Below are 20,494 nucleotides of genomic sequence, written 5' to 3'. Positions count from 1 at the left end.
CACTCTGTCCACATCACTCACTCTCCTTCTCTTCCCATCATTCTTATCCTCTTCCCATTCCCTCCATCTTTAATTACCTTTCCTTCTCCTTCCCAGTTCTCTTCCCTGCCATTCATTCTGCCACTCTTAACCTTCTCCCTTTTGCACCCTTTCTCTTCCCACGTTCCTTTCTCTTCTCTCTCCCCTCTCCCCCTCCTTCCCTAGCACTCCTCCACTCTCTCTTCCTCTCCTTCCTTCCCTAACACGCCTCACATCCCCATGTTACTTCCCACACCCCGCGCATTTCCCTCTCCCTCTCCCCCTTTACACTTTCTCCCCCCATCTCCTCAGCTCCACTTATGTTGTTTGTATCTCCCCACTCCCCCTTCCATGGTCTCTTTCCCTTTCCCTCTCTCTTTTCCTCTTCCTCTCTCTTTACCTCTCCCTCTCCTTTCCCCTTTCTCTCATTTCTATCCCCATTCGTTCCTTTCCTGTCCTCTATTCTCCTCCTACCCCCAGCCTTTCCTCTCTTTCTCTCTACTCCTCTCTTTCTCCTCTCCCATTCCCTCACCGTCCCTCCTCTCCTCTCCTTTTACTGCTGCCCTCGTTCTCTCCCCTCTATCCTCTATTCCCCCTCCTTCTCCCGCTCCTCCCTCTCACCTCGTTCCCCTCCCCTTCTCTCTCTCGCCCTCCACCCTCCCCTCTACCTCTACCCCTCTCTCTTGTCCCCTCCACCATCCCCTTTACATCTTCCCCTTGCGCCTGTCCCCTCCACCCTCCCCTCTACCCCTCCCGTTCCCCTCTACTCTTCCCCCTCCCCTGACTTCCCCAATCTGACCTGGTTGTTTTGATTTACGTAGACGAACTCTGCAGGTTTCAGACTGGACCCTTTCCCCTCCATTCCCCCCCCTCCCTCCCCCCTCTCTCTCTCGTTTTTCCTCTTTCCCCATTCTTCCTCCTCCTTGTCTTCCCATCTCTCTCGCCTCCCACGTTCCCTTGTCTTTCTTCCCTTCTGTCTTTTCTCCTCTCCTTCACTCTCCTTCTCTTTCCTCTCTTCTCCCTTTCTTCTTCATGCTCTTCCTCTTCCTTCTTCCTCTCCTTACCACTCTTCTTCCTCCTCCACTTACCATTCCCCTTCTCCTTCCCCCTTCCCCATCCCTTCCCCCTCCCAATCCCCTTTCCCTTCCCTCTCTCCCATGCCTATCTCCTTCTCCCTTTCTCTAACTCTTCTCTTCCCCCTCGCTCTGTCTCTCCTCTTACCTCTCCCTTTCACAGACCCTCCCTTTCCTCCCCCTCCTCCCTCTCTCATCTGGTTGTTGTTCCAGTAGACATGATCATCCGGCTCTGGACCGAACCCTTCCCTTCATTCTCCCTCCTTCTCCCTCTCTCTCTATCCCTCTCCCTCTCTTTATTCCTCTTCCTTTCTCCCATGCATCTTTCTTCTCTCTCCTCCCTTTCCCTCCCCCACTTTCTCTCTCCCCCTCCCTCTCTTTGTCATCCTCCTTCCCTCATTCATACATCTCTTTTCTCTCTCTCCTCCCTTCTTCCCTTCCTCTCTCCCTATCTCCCTTGATGGTTGTGTTCAAGTAAACATTATTAGGCGGCTCCCAACTTAACTCTCTTCACTCTCTCCATCTCGCTTCCTCTCCCTCCTTCTCTCTCCCCTCTCTTTCTCCTCTCTATATCCCTTCCTTTAGCTTCTCTCCTTCCATTCCTTTCCTCCTTTTCCTTCTTCACCAGTTTCTCGTGGTTCAAGTAGACAGAATTAGGTGTCTGTGAAGTGAACTCTCCACTCTCCCTCCACCTTCTGCGTCTCCCCCCCTCCCTCTTTCTCCCATCTCTTCCTCTCTTTTCTCTCCTCTCTTCCTCACTTTTCTCTCCTCTCTTCCTCTCTTTTCTCTCCTCAGTTCCTCTCTTTTCTCTCTTTTTCTCTCCTCCCTCATCTGATTGTTGTGGTTCCAGGAGACATAATGAGGTGGCTGTGAACTGAACTTTTCACTCTCCCTCCCCCTCTTTTTCTCTCTTTTCTCTCCCCTCTCTTTCTCTCCTCACTTCTTCTCTTTTCTCTCGTTTTCTCCTCTCACCTGATTGTTGTGGTTCCAGTAGACGTAATCAGGTGGCTCCGGGCTGAACTCCACCACACACGTGAGGTTTATCGTTGAACCCCTGTTGAGATACATGTCCGGGCCCCCTAGGATGCTGGTGTGGGGTTCTGTGGGGAGAGAGGGGAGGTTATAGAGGGTAGAGAGCATTTAAGGGAAGTTATAGAGGTTAGAGAACATTTTTAGGGGAGTTAGAGAGGTTAGTGAGCATTTAAAGGGAGTTGGAGAGGTTAGAGAGCATTTTAGGGAGTTAGTGAGGCTAGAAAGCATTTTATGGGAGTTAGAGAGGTTAGAGACCATATTAGAGGAGTCAGAGAGCATTTTAGGGGAGTTAGAGAGGTTAGAGAGCATTTTAGGGGAGTTTGAGAGATTAGAGAGCATTTTAGGGGAGTTAGATTGGTTAGAAAGCATTTTAGGAGAGTTAGAGAGGTTAGAGAATATTTTGGGGAGTTAGGTTAGAGAGGATTTTAGGGGAGTTAGAGAGCATTTTAGGGGAGTTAAAGAGGTTAGAGAGCATTTTAGGGGAGTTAGGTTAGAGAGCATTTTAGGAGAGTCAGAGAGGTTAGAGAGCATTTTAAGGGAGTCAGAGAGGTTAGAGAGCATTTTATGGGAGTCAGAGAGGTTAGAGAGCAGTTATGGCAGTTAGAGAGGTTAGAGAGCATTTTAGGGCAGTTAGAGGGGTTAGAAGCCATTTTAGGGAAGTTAGAGAGGTTAGAGAGCATTTTAGGGGACTTACAGAGGTGAAAGAGCATTTTAGGGGAGTTAGAAGAGTTACAGAGCATTAGAGAGGGGATATAGAGGATTTGAAACCTTTTTGGGTAGTAAGAAGGGTTATGGAAAATTATAGAGAGGATTTAGGGCATTTGAGAGAGTATTTAGAGGAGTTAGAGGGGTTAGGAGCAATTATAGAGGGATTATAGAGCATTTAAAGCATTGCAGGGGAGTTAAGTTATAGAACATTATAGAGGGTTAGATACTAGAGTCTTACTGGGCTCTGTGGGTGGAGATGAGACTCAGGGAAGGTAGAGCGATCATAGAACATTATAGAGCATTGTAGTATAGTTCTAAAGCTGTCTGAGGCGATGAAAGGGGATTATAAGTGTTATAGAATTTTTAAAGGGGGATTACAGAGGGTTATACAAGAAATCAGGACCTTTTAGAACATTTTAGAGCTGTGTAGGAGAATTATAAGGTTTCCAAAGGAGTGGGAAAGAGTGGTTAAAAGGATTATAGAGGATGTTAAGAGTATAGAAGTGGCGTTAAAGAGGATTAGACACCTTTCTTGAACATGGTAGAGAGAGAGAGAGAGAGAGAGAGAGAGAGTCACAACAACAGAGTGATGGTGTAAGTAAACAAGCACACTGTGGCAGGTACTTAAACAATGAAACGGAGAGGTACACAGAAGGGGAGAAGGTAAACAAAGGAAGGGCGAAGGGGAAACAGAGGGAGGGGGTAGTAAACAAGGAAACAAACAGAGGGAGGAGGATAAGCAAACAGAGAGGGAGAAAGTGAGGCAAACAGAGGAGGAGGGGGGGTAACAAAAAGAGGTGCAAACTGACAAAGAGGGGTGGAAAGGAAGAGGGGAGTGGGTAAGCAAACAGAGGGAGGAGGATAAACAAACAAACAGAGAGAAGAAGGAGGATAAACAAACAAAAAGTGACACAAATGAAGAGAGATATAAAATGAAAAAGAATATAAACTACAAACAACCCAAGGGGATTTAAGGGATTTACAAACACGTGAGGGCGGGGGAAACAAACAACGGGTGACACAAACAGACAGAGGGAGGAAGGCGACACAAACAGAGAAGGGCTAAGGGCAAACAAACAGGTGTGTAGACGCTGAGCTGGATGAGGTGTGAGATGGGCGGCGTGGTGGAGGCCCAGGAGGCTGCAAACAGAAGGAGATGCACAAACAGAGAGGGAGGAAGCTGGTAGAAACAGGAGAGAGAGAGAGAGAGAGAAGTAGTAACAGGACAAACAACAAACAAGAGAGGGAGAGGAGTGGCACTACAGAGAACGGAAAGTAAGGTAAACAGAGAAATATATAGTGTGACTTACTGACGACCTTGAGCTGGATGAAGTGTGATATGGGCGGCGTGGTTGACACTTGACACTCGTACATACCGGTGTCTCGGGGCTGCAATGACGGGGCACGGGGATTAGTGGAGTAATGGGGCTAGACGGGGCAGGGGGGCTGGGTTATGGGCTGGGAGATCAAGGGGCTTAATAAGGATGGGGCTACTTGGGTCATGGGACTTTTAGGGGAAGGGGGTGTTGAGGGACTGGGATTTTTCGAGGCAGGAGCTTAATGAGGCTTCGAATAGGAAGCTTCATTAGGTTCGAACTATATGGGACAGGAGTCTCATCGGGGCTAGGGCGACGAGGGCCATGGAATCTTGAGGGAAATAACTGGAGCTAGAACTTATTTTGGGGGGCAAGGGGATGAAATGGGGTACGGGTAAGGTAAGTGCTGGAACTGTTCAGGATAGGTAAGTGCTGTGTATGGTCAAGAAGGTGGGGAATATGGGGAAAGGAGGGTGGGGTAGGGATGGGAGTGTAAGGGGCGAAGTGCAAGGGGCGTGATGGGGCTGGAAAATAAAGAGGGGGGGTGGCTGAAGTGCAAGACCATGAGAATTACAGACCTGAGGTGAGTGGAGAGGGAGTAGAGGAGGGGAGCGAGGCTGGTGAGGGGAGTTTGAGAGGGGAGAGGGGACTGGGGGAGGGGTAATGGAAGGGGGATGGGTATTGAGAGGGGAATAAGAGAGGGGAAGGAAAAGGGGCAGAGGAGGGGGTAAGGGAGAGGGAAGAAGAGGTAGAGGAGGACAGTAGAGGAGGGGTAAAGGAGGGGGACTGTGGAGAGGGATAAAGGAAAGGGGATTACCTTGGATTAGTGAGAGCTGAGAGGGGGTAGGGAGAAGGATTACAAAGGGATAGGGAAGTGGAGGGAGGGAGGGATGCCAGAGGATAAGGCGAGGGACGGGATGGAAAGGGATAACCAAGGGATGGTGAAGTGGAGCATATACACAAAAAAGGTAAGGATAAAGGAGGTGGAATGAAAGCTTATTAAAAGATGTGTCAGATGGGGGTGAAGAGGGGTGAGGGAGGAGTGAGGGGGTGATGGGGGTACAGGAAGGGGGTGAGGGTGTATCGAAGGTTGGGGGATGAGGTAGGTGGGGGAATATTCAGTGTTGTGGGGTGAGAGAGGTGGGGGGAAGGGGCATATCCTGAGTAAGGGATAGGGTGGGGCTTGGTCATACGCAGAGTTGTGGGGTGAGGGAGATGAGGGGGAGAGGCCATACCCAGAGCAAGGGATGAAGAGGGGTGGAATTAGGTTATATATTGTCATTGGGGATGAGGGAGTGAGGGGTTTTTACCAGGAAACTTGGCACAAACTACGGAAGACTGAAAAAACTGCCCATGAATTATCTACAGAAATGTGTAATGTATAAGAAAATAAAAGAATCATTTCGTGAATAATCGAAATCATTTGTAATATTTATGGGGTAAAAGGAAAAAAAATAAAAAGTTGGACTTAAGAAAAAATTGTGATGTATGAAATAGAAAAGCAAAATAATATAATGCTTTTGTGAATGGTCTAGAGGATATGAGAAAAAGAAAAAAATCGTAACAGTTCAGCAAACAGGGAAGAAGGAATAACTATGGAGAACAATTTTCCCGTCGGAAATAATTTCCGCCGGAAAAAAAATTTTCCATCGGAAAAAAATTTTGTCGGAAATCATTTTTCCTTCAGAGAAAAATTTCCCATCGGGAAAGAATTTTCTGTCGGAAAAAATTTTCCGCCATAAAAATTTTTCCGTCGGAAAAAACTTCGTCTGAACAAAGTTTTCCGTCGGAAAAAATTCTGCCGTAAAAATTTTTCCGTCGGAAGAAAATTATCTGTCGAAATTTTTTTTTCCGTCGAGAGACTTTCCTTGGGAAAAAATTTTCAGCCGAAAAAAAATTTTTGTCCGAAAAAATTTTTCCCTTTTAAAATTTTCCGCTTTTTCCGTCGGGGGATGAAGTACGTGAAAGGGTACAGCAGGGAAGGAAGGTTGTTGGCACACTGAAAGCAGTGATGAGAAATAGGGAGGTGAGTATGGAAGTTAAGAAGTCACTGCATGATGGTATTGTGATCCCTACCCTGACGTATGGAAGCGAGGCGTGGACCTTGCAAGAGGGGAACAAGTCAAGAGTGAGAGCAGTGGAAATGAGTTACTTGAGAGGAGCATGTGGAGTGACATGGAGGGACAGGTTGACGAATGAAGAAGTGAAGGAACGTTGTGGGGTAGATGTGGATGTGGTTGAAAAGATTAGGAGAAATACACTGAGGTGGTTTGGACATGTGGAGAGGATGGAGAATGAAAGACTGACTAAGAGGGTGTATGTAGGTGAGGTGGAGGGAGGGAGAGGGAGGGGTAGACCGAGGATGAGGTGGAGGGATGGAGTTGAGAGGTATATGAGGGAGGGGGGGGTGAGTTGGGGGGAGGGGAGTCAAATGGTGGGTGACAGAGTGACTTGGAGGCGTTTTGTCTGCGGCCACCCTTTGCGGGATTAGGGCGTCGGGCTATAGATAGATAGATAGATAGAAAAAATTTCCCGTCGGGAAAGAATTTTCCGTCGAAAAAAATTTCCGTCGGGAGAAAATTTTCCGTCGGATAAAATTTCCGTCGGAAAAAGTTTCGCTGTCGGAAAAAATTCCTTGGGAATTATTTTTGCTGTCGGGAAAAATTTCCCGCCGGGAAATAATTTTCTGTCGCGAAAAAAAATTTGTCGGAAAAGTTTTCGGTCGAAAAAAAAAACTTTGTGTCGGAAGAATTTTCGATCGGAAAAAAACTTTGTCGGAAAAAAATTGTCGGAAAAGATTCCGTCAGAAAAATACATTTCCGCCGGACGATAATTTTCCGTCGGGGGGAAAAAAAAAAATCAAAAAAATTTTTCTGTCGAATAATTTTTTCGTCGGGAAAAACTTTTCCAACGGGAAAAGATTTTCCATCTAAAAAAAATTTCCGTCGAAAAAATATTTCTGTCGAGAAAAGTTTTCCGTCAGGAAAAAAATTTTCTGTCGAAAATTTTTTCCGTCGGAAGAGAATTTTCCGTCAGAAAAATTTTCCGTCGAAGAAAAGAATTCTCGCTTTTAGTGTGTTCCTTCCTTCCCCCAGTTCTTCTTCGGTTCTCCTTCATTGGCTACATTTTTCTTTCCGTAGATGTATATTTCCTTTTCCGTTTCCTTCTCGATACGTATCATTTTCATCTCCTTCCTGCTCCATCTCTATTCCTCTTGTCCTTTCTTCCGATCGATTCTGTATGCAGTAAGTCATCGTCATTTTATATACATTACATTCGTTTTCGTTGCTCTCCTCCCCTCCTAGTGTTCATAGTACCTCACAGATCTTCTCTTTCTGTTTCACAGCATTCGTTGCATTTAATGTCTATACTCTTCCTCGTCCCAAATCCTTCTTGGTACTTATCCTCTTGTTCTCCTCCTTCGTTATGCATCTCACTCCTTCTTCTCCATTATTAAATAAAACGGGTGTGGAGTTCATGTTTCGCACCTTCTTTCTCCTCTAGTTTCATTGTAGCCCTCTTCTTCCTCTACTCCATAATCCTCCTCAGTACTCATCCTCTTCTTCATTTTCCTCCTCTTCCTCCTCCGTATCTCCGCGTGTCCTCCGATATTAAGAAAACGGCTCGAGGTTTCAATCCTTATTCTTTCACTCCTTCCTTCTATTCTCTTTCATTCAGTAATCCTTCTCACCACTCCTCATCTTCATCTCCTTCCTCCTCCTCCGCCTCCATCTCTCCGCGTCTCGTCCAATATTAAATAAAACGTCTCGGGGCTTCGATTCATCATAACTTTCGCATCATCAAGCTCACCCCAAGAACGCTCATAAAGAACCAACTCTCCCCTTCAATAATCCTGGTCGAGTGATACTTCCTACGAGATGGTGTTGTGGCGGGAGATGAGGGTGAGCTGTGAGGGTGAGGTGTGGGAGGATATGTGAGGGTGAGATGTGAGAGGATGAGATTTGACAGTGTGTGAGGTGGTGTTTCTTGATGCTAGTGGAAGATGAGGGTGAGGTGTGTGATTTGGCGATGAGTCAGGGTTTGGTGATGGGAGTGGAAGATTAGGGTGAGGGTGAGTAAGAGTGAAGTGTGTGATGTGGTGATGAGTCAGGGTTTGGTGATGCGAGTTGAAGATGAGGTTGATCTGTCATGGTGAGGGTGTATTTGTGAGGGTGAAGTGTGTTGTGGTGGTATGAGTGAGGCTTTGGTGATATGAGTGAATGGGGGTGCTAGTGTATGTTTGACGGTGCTAGAGGCTCTTGGGTATGAGTATAAGGTGTTGTGAGTGACGGGTGTTCCTGGTATAAGGTATTGTGAGTGACGGGTGTTGTTTAGGATGTGAGAAGTTAGGAAGTATGTTATTAGGAAAGTATGAGTGAGTGAGGGGGAAGGGAAGAGTTGATGGGGCGGGGAGGTGGGACGTAGGATGCTGGGAAAGCAGGAGGATAGGCGGGTGTAAGAAGAATGAAGGTGTGAAAGTATAGTGGATAGGATATCAGGAGAAAGAGAGATGACTGGATAGGAAGAAGAGGGTGTGAGGTGATGTGGGATGTAAGATGAAAGAGAGAGAAAGAGAATACCGGTATGAAAGGCGTAAAGGGATGAGGCTGGGTGAGACTGAAGTATGGATATAAACAAGGAAGAGATGTGAGTGGTTATGGAAGGAGATGGAGGGAGAGGAGTGAGAGATAGTAAATAAGGAGAGTAATATCAACGGTATAAATAACAGGAATAGATGTGAGTGTTTATGAAGGGAGAGTTGGTAGATGAGGGGTGAGACACAGTAAATAAGGACAGTAATAACACAATTAACAAGGAGAAATGCGAGTGTTTATAAAGAGAGATTAAGGGTGAGGAGTGAGAGCCACCAATTATGAAGAGTAATATCAGGAGTATAATTAATGTCGATTATCCAAAAAAGAAGGTGTATGTATGAAAGGCAGTGACTAAGAAAACTAACATCTTACGCCAAATTAACGAGTGTCGAGAAGAAGATGCGTGACACAAGGAAGGAATATCTAAAGCACATTTAACAACAAGTATCCTCGAAACTCTTCGCGACATATATCCAAGTTGGTGAGATATATAGAATGTGGGGTGGAATTGGTTCGGCGATAACCCACACCTGCACCACCTTCCGCCTAATTGATGATTATCCTGGGTTTCATGCGGGGTCTCAGAGGCGGGCACTCCTACACACCGTCTGGGTTAAATGTTCATCTACTATGCCACTGCGTCTTGACACTGTTACTCGTGCAGTATAGTGAAGCTTCGTACTTACAATAACACATCTTTCTTTTGCCTTCCCCTTCCTTTTAGGCGGAGGTAGGAGCTGGGGCTGGGCAAACACTATTATTTCGTTCCGTAAATAAAAGGTGAGCCAAAAATGTAACTCACATTATGTTCTATCGGCTTAAAAAAAAAAAAAAAAATCCTGTTTCTCTTGCTTTTCTTCCCATGAACCTTGAAATTTTAGTCTTGAAGCTGAAGCAAACGACATTGATGACATTGATCTATGCCCCCCCCCCCCACAAAAAAAAAAGCAAAAAGAAAAGAGGGAAGATCAGTTGTCAGTAGTTGTGGATTCATTAACGTTTTCAGTTCGATGACGTCTTAGATACTTCAGTCTTGCTAGTCTAAGGATTTTAATTACTTTGGGAGGCGGGAACACGTTCAATAATCCCTTTACAACATTAACGCCTCTCTTGGGTTATTCTTGCAAACCTTTCTTGATCTTTGTTTTTATATCTTTATGAAGACTTATGTGAAACGGGTAGCATAATATTGCGTAAGGAAAGACTGACCTGAAAAATTATGTAAGGTTTTTCCAGCCGTTTGATACAATTAGCTGTTAATTACTGCTTTGACTAATGAGTGAGTGGTAGTGTGCTAATGACAGTCTAATTATGACTTTGGAGTAAATGGGCCGTGAGTGAAGGAGGCGCTTAGGAAAACTTAATAGCACCTTAATTAGCCCCATCACTACTAGACGTCTGTTTTTAACCCTTTCATATCGAGGACGCACTTTGACATTATCCTTGCTATTTCTTGACTCAGCGCAGCTCATGATAGGCTTCTCGAACTGGAGGGGTTAGATATAAACGTCACTTTTTCTCTGCAAGGGAGGTTATTCTGAGCTCAGTAAAATCGTCTGGCACCAGCGAGAAGGAAGTAAAAAAAAATGACGTCACTGTATGATAAGGAAGTCATGAAATCCTTGAGGGGTAGTAAAAGAAATATAAACAAGAAGTATTGGTAATTATGGGGTTAACACTCTCAGGCTCCTATAGGCTACCTCACTGGCCTGTACTTTCATCAGGTAAGGAAGCTCCCTAACACCTCCTCCTAAGCGATTCATTTTGCTTATTACACCTTACCGTCCTCTTCTGTGTTGAGTAAATCCTTCCAGTATCGCCATACTCTGCATAACTGACGTACAAAGGGATACACACCACTCGTATCCAAAAATAAGGAGCTATTGAAAAGGTGTTAGGGAGCTTCCTTACCCGACGAGAATACGGGTCAGTCACCTGAATAAAATGGTCTGGAGTTAGCTGGAATAGAAGATTAAGAGTTGTCCCGACCATGAGAGGGTTAATAGTGACAATATTGATACACTTAGGGTCCTGCTCGCTCTCACTTCAATATAGTCGTCTGGCTTTACATAGAAGAGAATAATAGAGTTGTTCAGGTCATGAGGGGGTAAATGGAGACTGTTTTTAGCCTTCTCATGATCAGCAATCTCTTCTAGGTTTAAAAAAAAATCAAAATCGTCTGGCGGTGAAAAATAAATAAAAACTACCATCGTGCTGAAGGGATTAATCGAGTTTCTTTTAGTAGTTTTTTCTTTATTATTATTATTATTTTTTAGCTTCTTCAGTACCAAACGCATCTCTGAAGGCGAGTAAAAATTTGTAGGAAGACTGAGGTATAAAAGGTATCGTGACACCTGAGGGATTAAAGTGATAGTCAGAGAAACGAAAATTTTAGTTACAAAACGCCAGGTCTGAGTGAAATTAAGTCGGGTGGCTTAGGACATGTGGAGGGGTGATGTGAGGGGAGGGGGAATAAGGGGGATGAGGGGAGGGTGAGGGAGGATTAGGGAGGAGAGGTGGAAGGGGGATGAGGGGAGGGTGAGGGAGGAGTAGGGAGGAGAGGTGGAAGGGGGATGAGGGGAGGGTGAAGTTGGATGTGGGAAGAGGAGTGAGGAGGGGGAATGAGAGATGAAGGCAGGCAGAGGGAGTGGGGAGCAATAGAAAAAGGGAGTTGGGGGAGAAGGGACGGTGAGAAAATGGGAAGAGATGGGAGTAGAGGAAAGGATGGGAGAAGATGGCAGGAGGGGGGTGGGTAAAGGAGGAGGGAAGATGGAGAATAAGGGAAAGGGTGGGAGAAGAGAAGGGACGGGAAATGTGAGGAGGAATTGAGGAAACGAGAAAACGTGAAGAGATAAAAATAAAAGGAAGTAGGGGGAGGAGAGGGGAAAGGGAGGGGGAAGGAGAGAGGAAAGGGAGGGGGAAGGAGAGAGGAAGGGGATGGGAAGAAGAGGAGAAGGGGAGAGGAAGGGGGCGTGACGGATCAAGTTTGGCTACGGGGATGATCCGGATACAAAAATAAAACTATTATGGATGACCCGGGCACAGAGACGCTTAACCCGTCATGTGTGTGTGTGTGTGTGTGTGTGTGTGTGTGTGTGTGTGTGTGTGTGTGTGTGTGTGTGCTTATTTACCGACATCTCACTGTTATTACCTCGCTTCCATTTTTTTTTTTCACAGGATTGTAAAGCATTAATTTCTTCAACCCACTGCCGTCCTTTATGGTTTATTTTTCGCGCCTTTAGACAAATAAATTAAACTTTGAAGGCATCTTTATAACAGACGGAGTAATTAGGAGTTATTAAAGACTTTCTAACCCCTTGAGTTCGAAAACCATGTCTTAAGGAGAGTAAAATCGTCTGAAGGTAAAACGAACAAGTAAAAATCCTTCCTTGGAATAAGTTAACAAAGAAATAAATGTGACAAAGAAAATTTAACCCCTTCATTTCGTAGTATCCACCGATGATGTTATCCATTTCTCTCTCTCTCTCTCTCTCTCTCTCTCTCTCTTTCTTACTGGAGGGGGTAGATAATAGCCTCCATTAACCCCTTCACTACTGGGCGGCTGCCGGATTAAATAACCAGGTAGATGGTAGAAGAAAGTGCAATAATTCGATTCTTATTTCAAAATTTATGCCATTGTTACACAGCTTCTGTGTGTTTCGAGGAGCTTCCCTATGTTTACGCAGTTGATTAAAGAAGAAAACAGTGTTAATAATAATAATAATAATAAGAATAATAATAATTATAATAATAAAAATACAAATAAAAATATGGTAATAATAATAATGATAATAATAATAATAATAATAATAACAATAATAATAATAATGAACATTGTGGGCAAACCTATCACAGCCAAGATTCACCACATATTCCCTAGAGAGAACATGTAACTCAGACTGTATCAATATTTCTGCCATTATATCACCCCCTCCGTGAATCTTTGTGGCTCCTCTTCATTTATCTCAAGGATTAAAGAAAAAAATAAAGAAAATGCATTATGGAGAAATCTATGCCAAACTTCACTAAAATTTCCCTATGGATAACTGATGACTCGATTTGCACAGATTTTTTTGCCATTAACACAGCGCATCCATTTATCTGTGTAGTTCCTCTCCATTTATCTAAGGAAAGAATGAAATGAATAAGGAGAAATAAGTGATGGACGAACGTAACACAAGCCAACCTCATTATAAATTCCCTATGGATAACTGATAACTGAAGCTGCGCCGACATTTTTTGCCATTATCGCCCCGCTTCCGTGTATCTGCTGGCTTCCCCTTCATTTATCTCCTCAGCGGGGCGTCCATCCATCACGAGGGTTGTTGGGGAATAAATGGACGCCAGGCAGATGGGACGTGGTTCTCCCAGGGTAAGGGATGAAGGGAGGCAGGCGTGATGAGATATATGGGCGTGGGCGTAGTTAAGGAAGAGGGACAGGGTGTGGGGTTGAGATAGGAAGGGGAGGAGGAAGGCGTGGAGGCTGGGAGAGAGTAGGAGAAGAAGGAAGGACTGGGGGGCTGGGAGAGAGCAGGGGGAGATGGAAGGACTTGAAGGTGGGAGAAAGCAGAAGGAAGGAAGGGAGGACTGGGGGTTGGGGGAGAGCAGGGGAAGTAAGGATGATGACAAGGTGGGACTGGAGGGCGGGAGAGAGCAAGGTGAAAGGGTATAATTCTAACGCTAACCACTGTCCACTCCAGCTGTCTTCTGTTTCACCGTCTTGACCTTGTATATGCCGTGCTCTGCTCCTAACTCATATGTGATTTATCCTTTTCACTGCTACCATGTATTTTGTTTTACCGTCTGTGTTTTGTAATGTCCTACCTTCCTGACCTACACCATATCACTGTCTTCAAATTCACCGTCCGTGTCTTGTTTCTGTCTTACCTCAAAATAACTAGTGTTTTTAGCGCCGGATCTAGATATATTTACGACCATCTAGCGCCGTATTTTTTTTTTTTATTAACATTACCAATTTTATCCATGTTCTTTGCAGTGTTTTAAAGATTTCTGCAGGATTTATTACAGCTTATGCTGTGCTGCTTTTGACCTTGTAGCACTTTCCGTTTTGGGATTTTCTTCGCCAGTTTAGCACTACTTTGTCTACTACCTCTGTCTTCTGTTTCACTGTCTAGGGCATGTATCTGTTATATGTTACTCGAAACTGCATCATACCTCTGTCTTCTGATTCACTGTCTCCATCTCACATCTGTCCTTCCCTCCTCCTACTCAACACCATACCACTGTCTACTAGCTTTATATTGTTTCACTAGCTAGGCCGTGTATTTGTGCCATCTTACGCGAATCTGCACTACATTACTGTCTACAACCAAATCTGTTTCACCGTCTGTGCACTGTATTCTACCACCCTTCTAACCCTACTACCCTACTACTACTACTGCTGCTACTACCACCACTACTACTGTCATCTGTTCCACCGTCTGTCCCTTGTATCTGTCTTATACATTCGAACACCTCTATTACTTTACCCGTGAAGGTGGAGGTGTACCTTGAGATTTATGGGTACAAGAGAATGGTTTTGGGATTGTGGGACTGGGAGGGATTAGGGGATGAGTAGGTGAAATGGGATTTGATATGTATGGGGAGGGGGTGGGGAATTGGGAGGAAATGGGAAATTGGGAAGGAGGAGAGGGGATTTCAAGATGTATGGATCCAGATGAGTAGGTGTGAGGGACGTGGAGGCTGGGAGAGAGAGAGAGAGAGAGAGAGAGAGAGAGAGAAAGTAGAGAGAGAGGGAAAGGGGCTAGAGGAACGTGACTATGAGATATGTGGGTTCGGTCTGGAGAAGGGAGGGACCGGGGTGTGGGGGAGAGTGAGGGGAGAGAGACCAGGGTGTGGGGGAGAGTGAGGGGAGAGAGACCAGGGTGTGGGGGAGAGTGAGGGGAGAGGAATAGACCTGAGTGAGAGAAGGGTGAGGGGAAAGAGAGAAACGAGGCTCTGATTTTCCCTGTCGGACGTGACACTGACATATTTGGCGGCGTATCCCGTATTTTCGAAATGTTTATGAAGGTGAACTGAAGGAATATGGAAAGCTTGATTAATAGTGAAAACCTATAATGAAATCTGTAATCACACACACACACACACACACACACACACACACACACACACACACACACACACACACACACACACACACACACACACACACACACACACACACACACACACACACACACAGACAGATAGACAAATAAATAGACAGATAGATAGATGTATAAAAGCAAATACCGCATAGGCAGAGAGGAAGGCCAGACAATCAAGCCGCCCTTCAGACCCTATATGCGTGGAAGAGCCAGGTCAGTCGGTGTAACCAATTGGCACAGCACAGCACAGCACACCGCCCTGAACAGCACAGAGAGCATAACCTTTGATCCCCTTCCACCATCCAACCAACCAGAGCCACACGCCAACTACCACAAACACAGCCACTCTAAACCGCTGCCCACTCACCCTCACACCCACTCACCCCTTTGCTCTCACCCTTCTGCTTAGTGACCTCTCACCTCTAGTCAGTGACCCCTGTAAACAACCTGCAATCTCCCTTAATCAGGCGGTGACTAGGCACTGAAGGGGTTAATGGAAACAATAATTTCTTAAGAGATTCTGTGTTGGTAAAAAAAAAAAAGAATAAGCTGACGGAGGCTGAAATAAAAGAAAATGACACTAACAGAACTAAATCAAGCGAGTAGATGGTGGGCGCCCCCTCGCTGCGCTCACGATAAAAATGGTTAAAAACAGCCTTGCACGAAAATATCATTCAGATTCACACTGCCAGAAGCATATTCCAAGGGGGTACCCAGCGTTGTGAAATTGCCTGCCGAGAAAACGCGCCACTGCACGCCCCATCTGTCTTCCTCCGTCATCATGCTAAATCGAGGCCTTCCAGTCGGGCATATTCTTGCATCTGGGGCTTTTGACTCCACTCCTCAGAATTTTAAGGCGTTGTTTCAGTCTTTATATTGAGATTTACCTTCTCTTCGGAAAGCTCTCATATTTTTAAAAGTTGATGTCAGATGATTTTATGACACCTTCACGTATTTTTATCCTGTCAGTAGAATTATAGACTCTAATATCACCCAGTATTCCTGACCAGTAGATACAGTGACACCTTCACAAATTCTAATATATCAGTAAAATTATAGACTTTCTTGGCTTCCTCACCGATAGACACAAATTCTATCTTATCAGTAAAATTATAGACTTCTTAATATCATCCAGCTATCCTCACCGACAGATACCATAACACCTTCACAAAGTCTAATATATCAGTAAAATTATAGACTGCCTAATATCACCCAGGCATCCTCATCGACAGGTATGACATACCTGACACCTTGACTTAATTATTCGCCGCAGCTGTTCAAGGTCTCTGAAGGCTTCCTGCATTATGAGCACACTGTCTGTGACCACGCTTTGCCCCTCTGCAATATGCAAGGCTGGTGAAATTTTGGGCCTAAGAGACTGGCGTGAGATGAGAGAATGACCTCACATCGAGAATATGTGTGAAGAGTTTTTAATGTTGTTTGTTGGTGTTGTTATGCATATACCTCTTCACTTCAAGACTTACAAGTTGACTATTATCTATTAGTAGTAACAATAAAATAAATAAATGAATAGATTCTGGTTCAGCAGGAAATTGCCTGTATTGGCGATATAGTTTGCATCTTCGTTTCACAGTCACATTCACATTCAAAGCTATCGTGTATTTTACGATGGTCTACATAAATACTAATTCACGGGTTCAGTAGTAAGGTTAAGCTGTTCACTTCACAGGTTACCTCGATCGCTACACTGCTCTCTTGACCACGTATATCCTCCCAGTAAACCATTTCGCTTCTGTTTGCTCTGTTCCAAACACGTCTTCCTCAGATATCCCCTTATATTGTACTGTTTGTTCTTTGTCAGCCTTCAGAATTCCATCTTTTTCTTTGTCTGCATCAACATCCTCAGGTTTCTTGAAGTCCTCTTTCCTATCCTCGTTTTTATCTTTTTGTTACCTCTAATTTGAAGTCCCTCAACACTGTTGTTAGTATAATATTTTTCTTCCTTTTGGTATATCTCCTGAGTTCTTCCATGCTGTCTTAGATCAGCGTCTCTTCTCTTAAGAAGGGAAAGAGAAGGGAGGGGGGAGAAAGAAGAGTAAGGAGAGGAGAAGAGTGACCGATGTGAAGGGGTGGAGGAGGGTGGGGAAGGATTTAGGGAGATAAGAATGGAAGAGTGAAGGGAGAAGGGGAAAGATTGAAGGGAATTGAGAGGAGCGGGGAAGAACAGGGAGAGAGAGAGACAGAGAATAGTGGGATATCGGCTGAAACGGAAGGGGGAATAGAAGAGGATAGGGAGAAGTGAATGTGGTTGAGGATGGGGAAATTGCAGGGGCAGAGGGAAACAAAAATGTGTAGGGAATATATGAGGGGGATAGTTGAGGAAAGGTAGAGAGAGTTATGGAAGAGGGATGGGTTGATGGATGAAGGGAGGGTGGAGGGTAGGGGTTAAGAGAGGAAAGATAGGGAGGGGAGGGACTAACAAGAGAGAGAGGCGTCAATCAGAGGGTTAATGATTCCTTAATTAGTGTAGAAGATTATGTGCCCGTAGGAAGTTCCGACAGACGCGGGTTAGGTGACAGGGCTAATGAGGTGTGTGTGTGTGTGTGTGTGTGTGTGTGTGTGTGTGTGTGTGTGTGTTTGAAATTATGGTAACTTATGTGTTTATATAACGATGCTTTGATGCCTGTGTGTCTTTGTTTTGATCATAATTTGTGTGCATGTGATGTTGTAATGGCTGGTGTTGCTCATCCTGGGAAGAGTTGTGGTATATGTGCTTTTATCTCTAACCATTTGACTGTGCTTTATGTGTGTGTGTGTGTGTGTGTGTGTGTGTGTGTGTGTGTGTGTGTGTGTATACGTGCTTTGTGATGATACGAACATGATAACGGTGTGCAGATGCTTGTTACTTGTACATATTATGCAGTACACTTCGCCACTGACCCTGTTACTTCGTGTTCAAGTTTGTATTTGAGTGTGTGTGTGTGTGTGTGTGTGTGTGTGTGTGTGTGTGTGTGTGTGTGTGTGTGTGTGTGTAAGTCTCGTCTCCCCACTCTGCAATGTCCCAGATGTGTTGGCGAGAGAGCGTGTTGCAGAGTTTGATTGCAAGGTGGGTGTTGGGGGCAGTGTAGTTATTACGGGTGATCTCTATGTTGATTTTCAGCTTCCCTGGACTGACCGGCATATTCCCCGCTTGCATATAACCTCGTGGATATACCCTATACGACGGGAAATAAACATACTTGGACATACTTGATATTGGGAGTGGTGTTGGTGTTTCATTTTCTAACGTAACATGTATGTCTTGATGAAACTCAGGTATCATATTCTTTTAGGTATGTTTTCCTTTGATTATACCCTTTATAGATATGTGCCACAGAATATAAACATACGTGGATGTATTTGATAATCGTGGTGGTGCTAATGCTGATGTTGTTTTTTTTGTGTAGTTGCGTTTTGATATGTTGGCCTGGTTATACTCACTTCAGACATCCCCTCTCACACATATTCTCGCTTGTATGCGCTCTTCTGGATATATACCAAAGAATATGCTTGATATTGGTGGGTGCCTTGGTGCTTTTATTAATGTTTTTGTTGCATCTGTAATTGTTGTTCGATGCTGGTGGAGGTGACTGTTTTCTTTGTTGTTCTTGTCTTTACTCCTGCTGTTGTTGTTTTTGTAGTCATTGTTATAGTTAGCGTTGTTGACCCTGCCTCATCAGGCTATACTGCTTCTCTGAATATATTTAAACAGTGTTCGATATATTTTCGCCTTGATATACCCTTTTGGATATATGCGCCAGGACGTACTTCATATTCTTGTAGTCGTTGTTGGTGTCTGTGTTTTTGCTTTTGCTTTTGTCTTTGGTAGGGTTATTGTTTATCTTCTTATTTCTTTTTGTGGCCACTGAATATACTCATCTAGATATACTTAATTAGATATACGTTAGATATATAAACATCCTCCCCAGATATACTGTCGCAGGATCGTGTATGAGAATATATTTGGTTATATTAAAGAGGATATGCTTGTTATGATCGTCCCCGGCTTAACCGTATGACCATTAGGGTATACACACATAAGCATCCTCGCTCAGTTATATTCCTGTTTTGATACAGTCATGTGGATATGCGTGCAGGTAACTATGTGGATGATATACTGACGTGATTATATTGATGTGGATGTACCTGAGCCTACGTAAATACACCCATATTAGCACACACACACACACACACACACACACACACACACACACACACACACACACACACACACACAGAGCACAGCACAGCACAATCAGGTAATTAATCCCCTTCTTGTCTTCACGTAGCTAATCTCTCGTCTCACCTGCACATAACTGATCCCCCTTCTCATCTGCATGTAACTAATCCTTCGTTTTACCTGCACGTAACCAATCCCCTGTCTCACCTGCACGTAACTAATCCTGAGTATCCAGTCGTCTGAGTCCTCCTCGTGCAGTGCCCTGAAGCGTTGATCGGAGGTGTAGGTGTAGCGACCCACGGTGAGCAGGTGTATGTCGCGGTGACGGATCCATGATACCTGGGGGCAGAGACAGACGATATAAGTACAATTATGGGTATAGGTGTAGGTGTAGATATAGGTATGGGTGTAGGTGTGGGTGCAGGTGTATAGGTGTAGGTGCAGATATAGGCGTAGGTATAGATAAAGGTGTAGTAAGTGTATATGTAGGTATAGGTATAGATGGTGTATAATTATAGATGGAGGTGTAGGTATAGGTGCATTTATAAGTATATGTATATATGTGTAAGGACAGGTGTAGGTATGTGTGTCGATCCTCGGCGAGCAGGTGTATATGGCGGTGATGGATCCATGACACCTGGAGGCAAGATCTAAGGTGTACTGTCGAGATCATACCTGGGAGGGATAGAAAGGGAAGAGGGTCGTATTCCAAGGTCGTATTTCAGCCGTATTAGGAAGGTCTCGACGTCTCTCCTTTAGCAATGTATCTACCTTTTTTCATCTTAGTATGGTGCTAGAGAGGGACGCCTTCATGAGGTGGCACTGATATAACTGGTCGGCTCAACTGCCTGGTTACACAAACGTCCCTCACCTACTTCCCTATCCCCGAAAAGGAGGAGGATGGGCTGCCGAAGAATGGCAACTTCAGCCTTCAGTCCACTGGGTTCACGTTACAGTCGAACCCTAAGCTACAACAGTTACTACTACTACTACTACTACTATTGCATCTTAGTATTGTTTGTGTGTCTTTTGTACTCTTGTATTGTGGAAATCGTTCATATAAATATCATGGCGAAACAGTTAACATTTCATATGCAGTAGTCCACAGGTAAGGAAGAGGTGCTGGTATGGGTGAAAAGTACTGACGATCGAGTGAGTGAAAATGAAATTTATTATGATACTGGTAGAGACAGGTATAACACTGGCGCAGAAAATGTGGAAATTACAATGATGGGGTTGATGGAGAGAGAGAGAGAGAGAGAGAGAGAGAGAGAGAGAGAGAGAGAGAGAGAGAGAGAGAGAGAGAGAAACTGGGGATGGTGAAGTGTGGTGATGTGGAATGGGTGATGTAATGAAGAGAGATGATACTTGGTTAGGGTATGGATTGTAAGATATGTTTTAGATGGACTGGTACAGTGTGATGATGATGATGAGGAGAAGGATGAAGTGGAGGAGGATTGTGTAT

General features: G+C 44.6%; 1 protein-coding gene across 1 annotated transcript in view; it reads right to left on the bottom strand.

Moving 5' to 3' along the window:
* Positions 1–20,494, bottom strand: part of LOC145408792 (neurotrimin-like) — a 204,988-nt gene that overhangs the window by 8,169 nt on the left and 176,325 nt on the right. Inside the window, exons 5-7 of the mRNA XM_080279440.1 lie at positions 19,237–19,368; positions 4,142–4,220; positions 2,064–2,191 (exon numbers count right to left, since the gene is read on the bottom strand). Coding sequence (XP_080135566.1) covers positions 2,064–2,191; positions 4,142–4,220; positions 19,237–19,368 — 339 coding nt within the window. The remainder of the gene's footprint in view (positions 1–2,063; positions 2,192–4,141; positions 4,221–19,236; positions 19,369–20,494) is intronic.

Source organism: Coenobita brevimanus, chromosome 78 (assembly GCF_032717465.1).
Source record: "Coenobita brevimanus isolate Jiangsu-jjx chromosome 78, ASM3271746v2, whole genome shotgun sequence".
Taxonomy (NCBI): Eukaryota; Metazoa; Arthropoda; class Malacostraca; order Decapoda; family Coenobitidae; genus Coenobita; species Coenobita brevimanus.
Note: the sequence above shows the minus strand (reverse complement) of the source record. Positions and strands in the feature narration are given on the sequence as shown.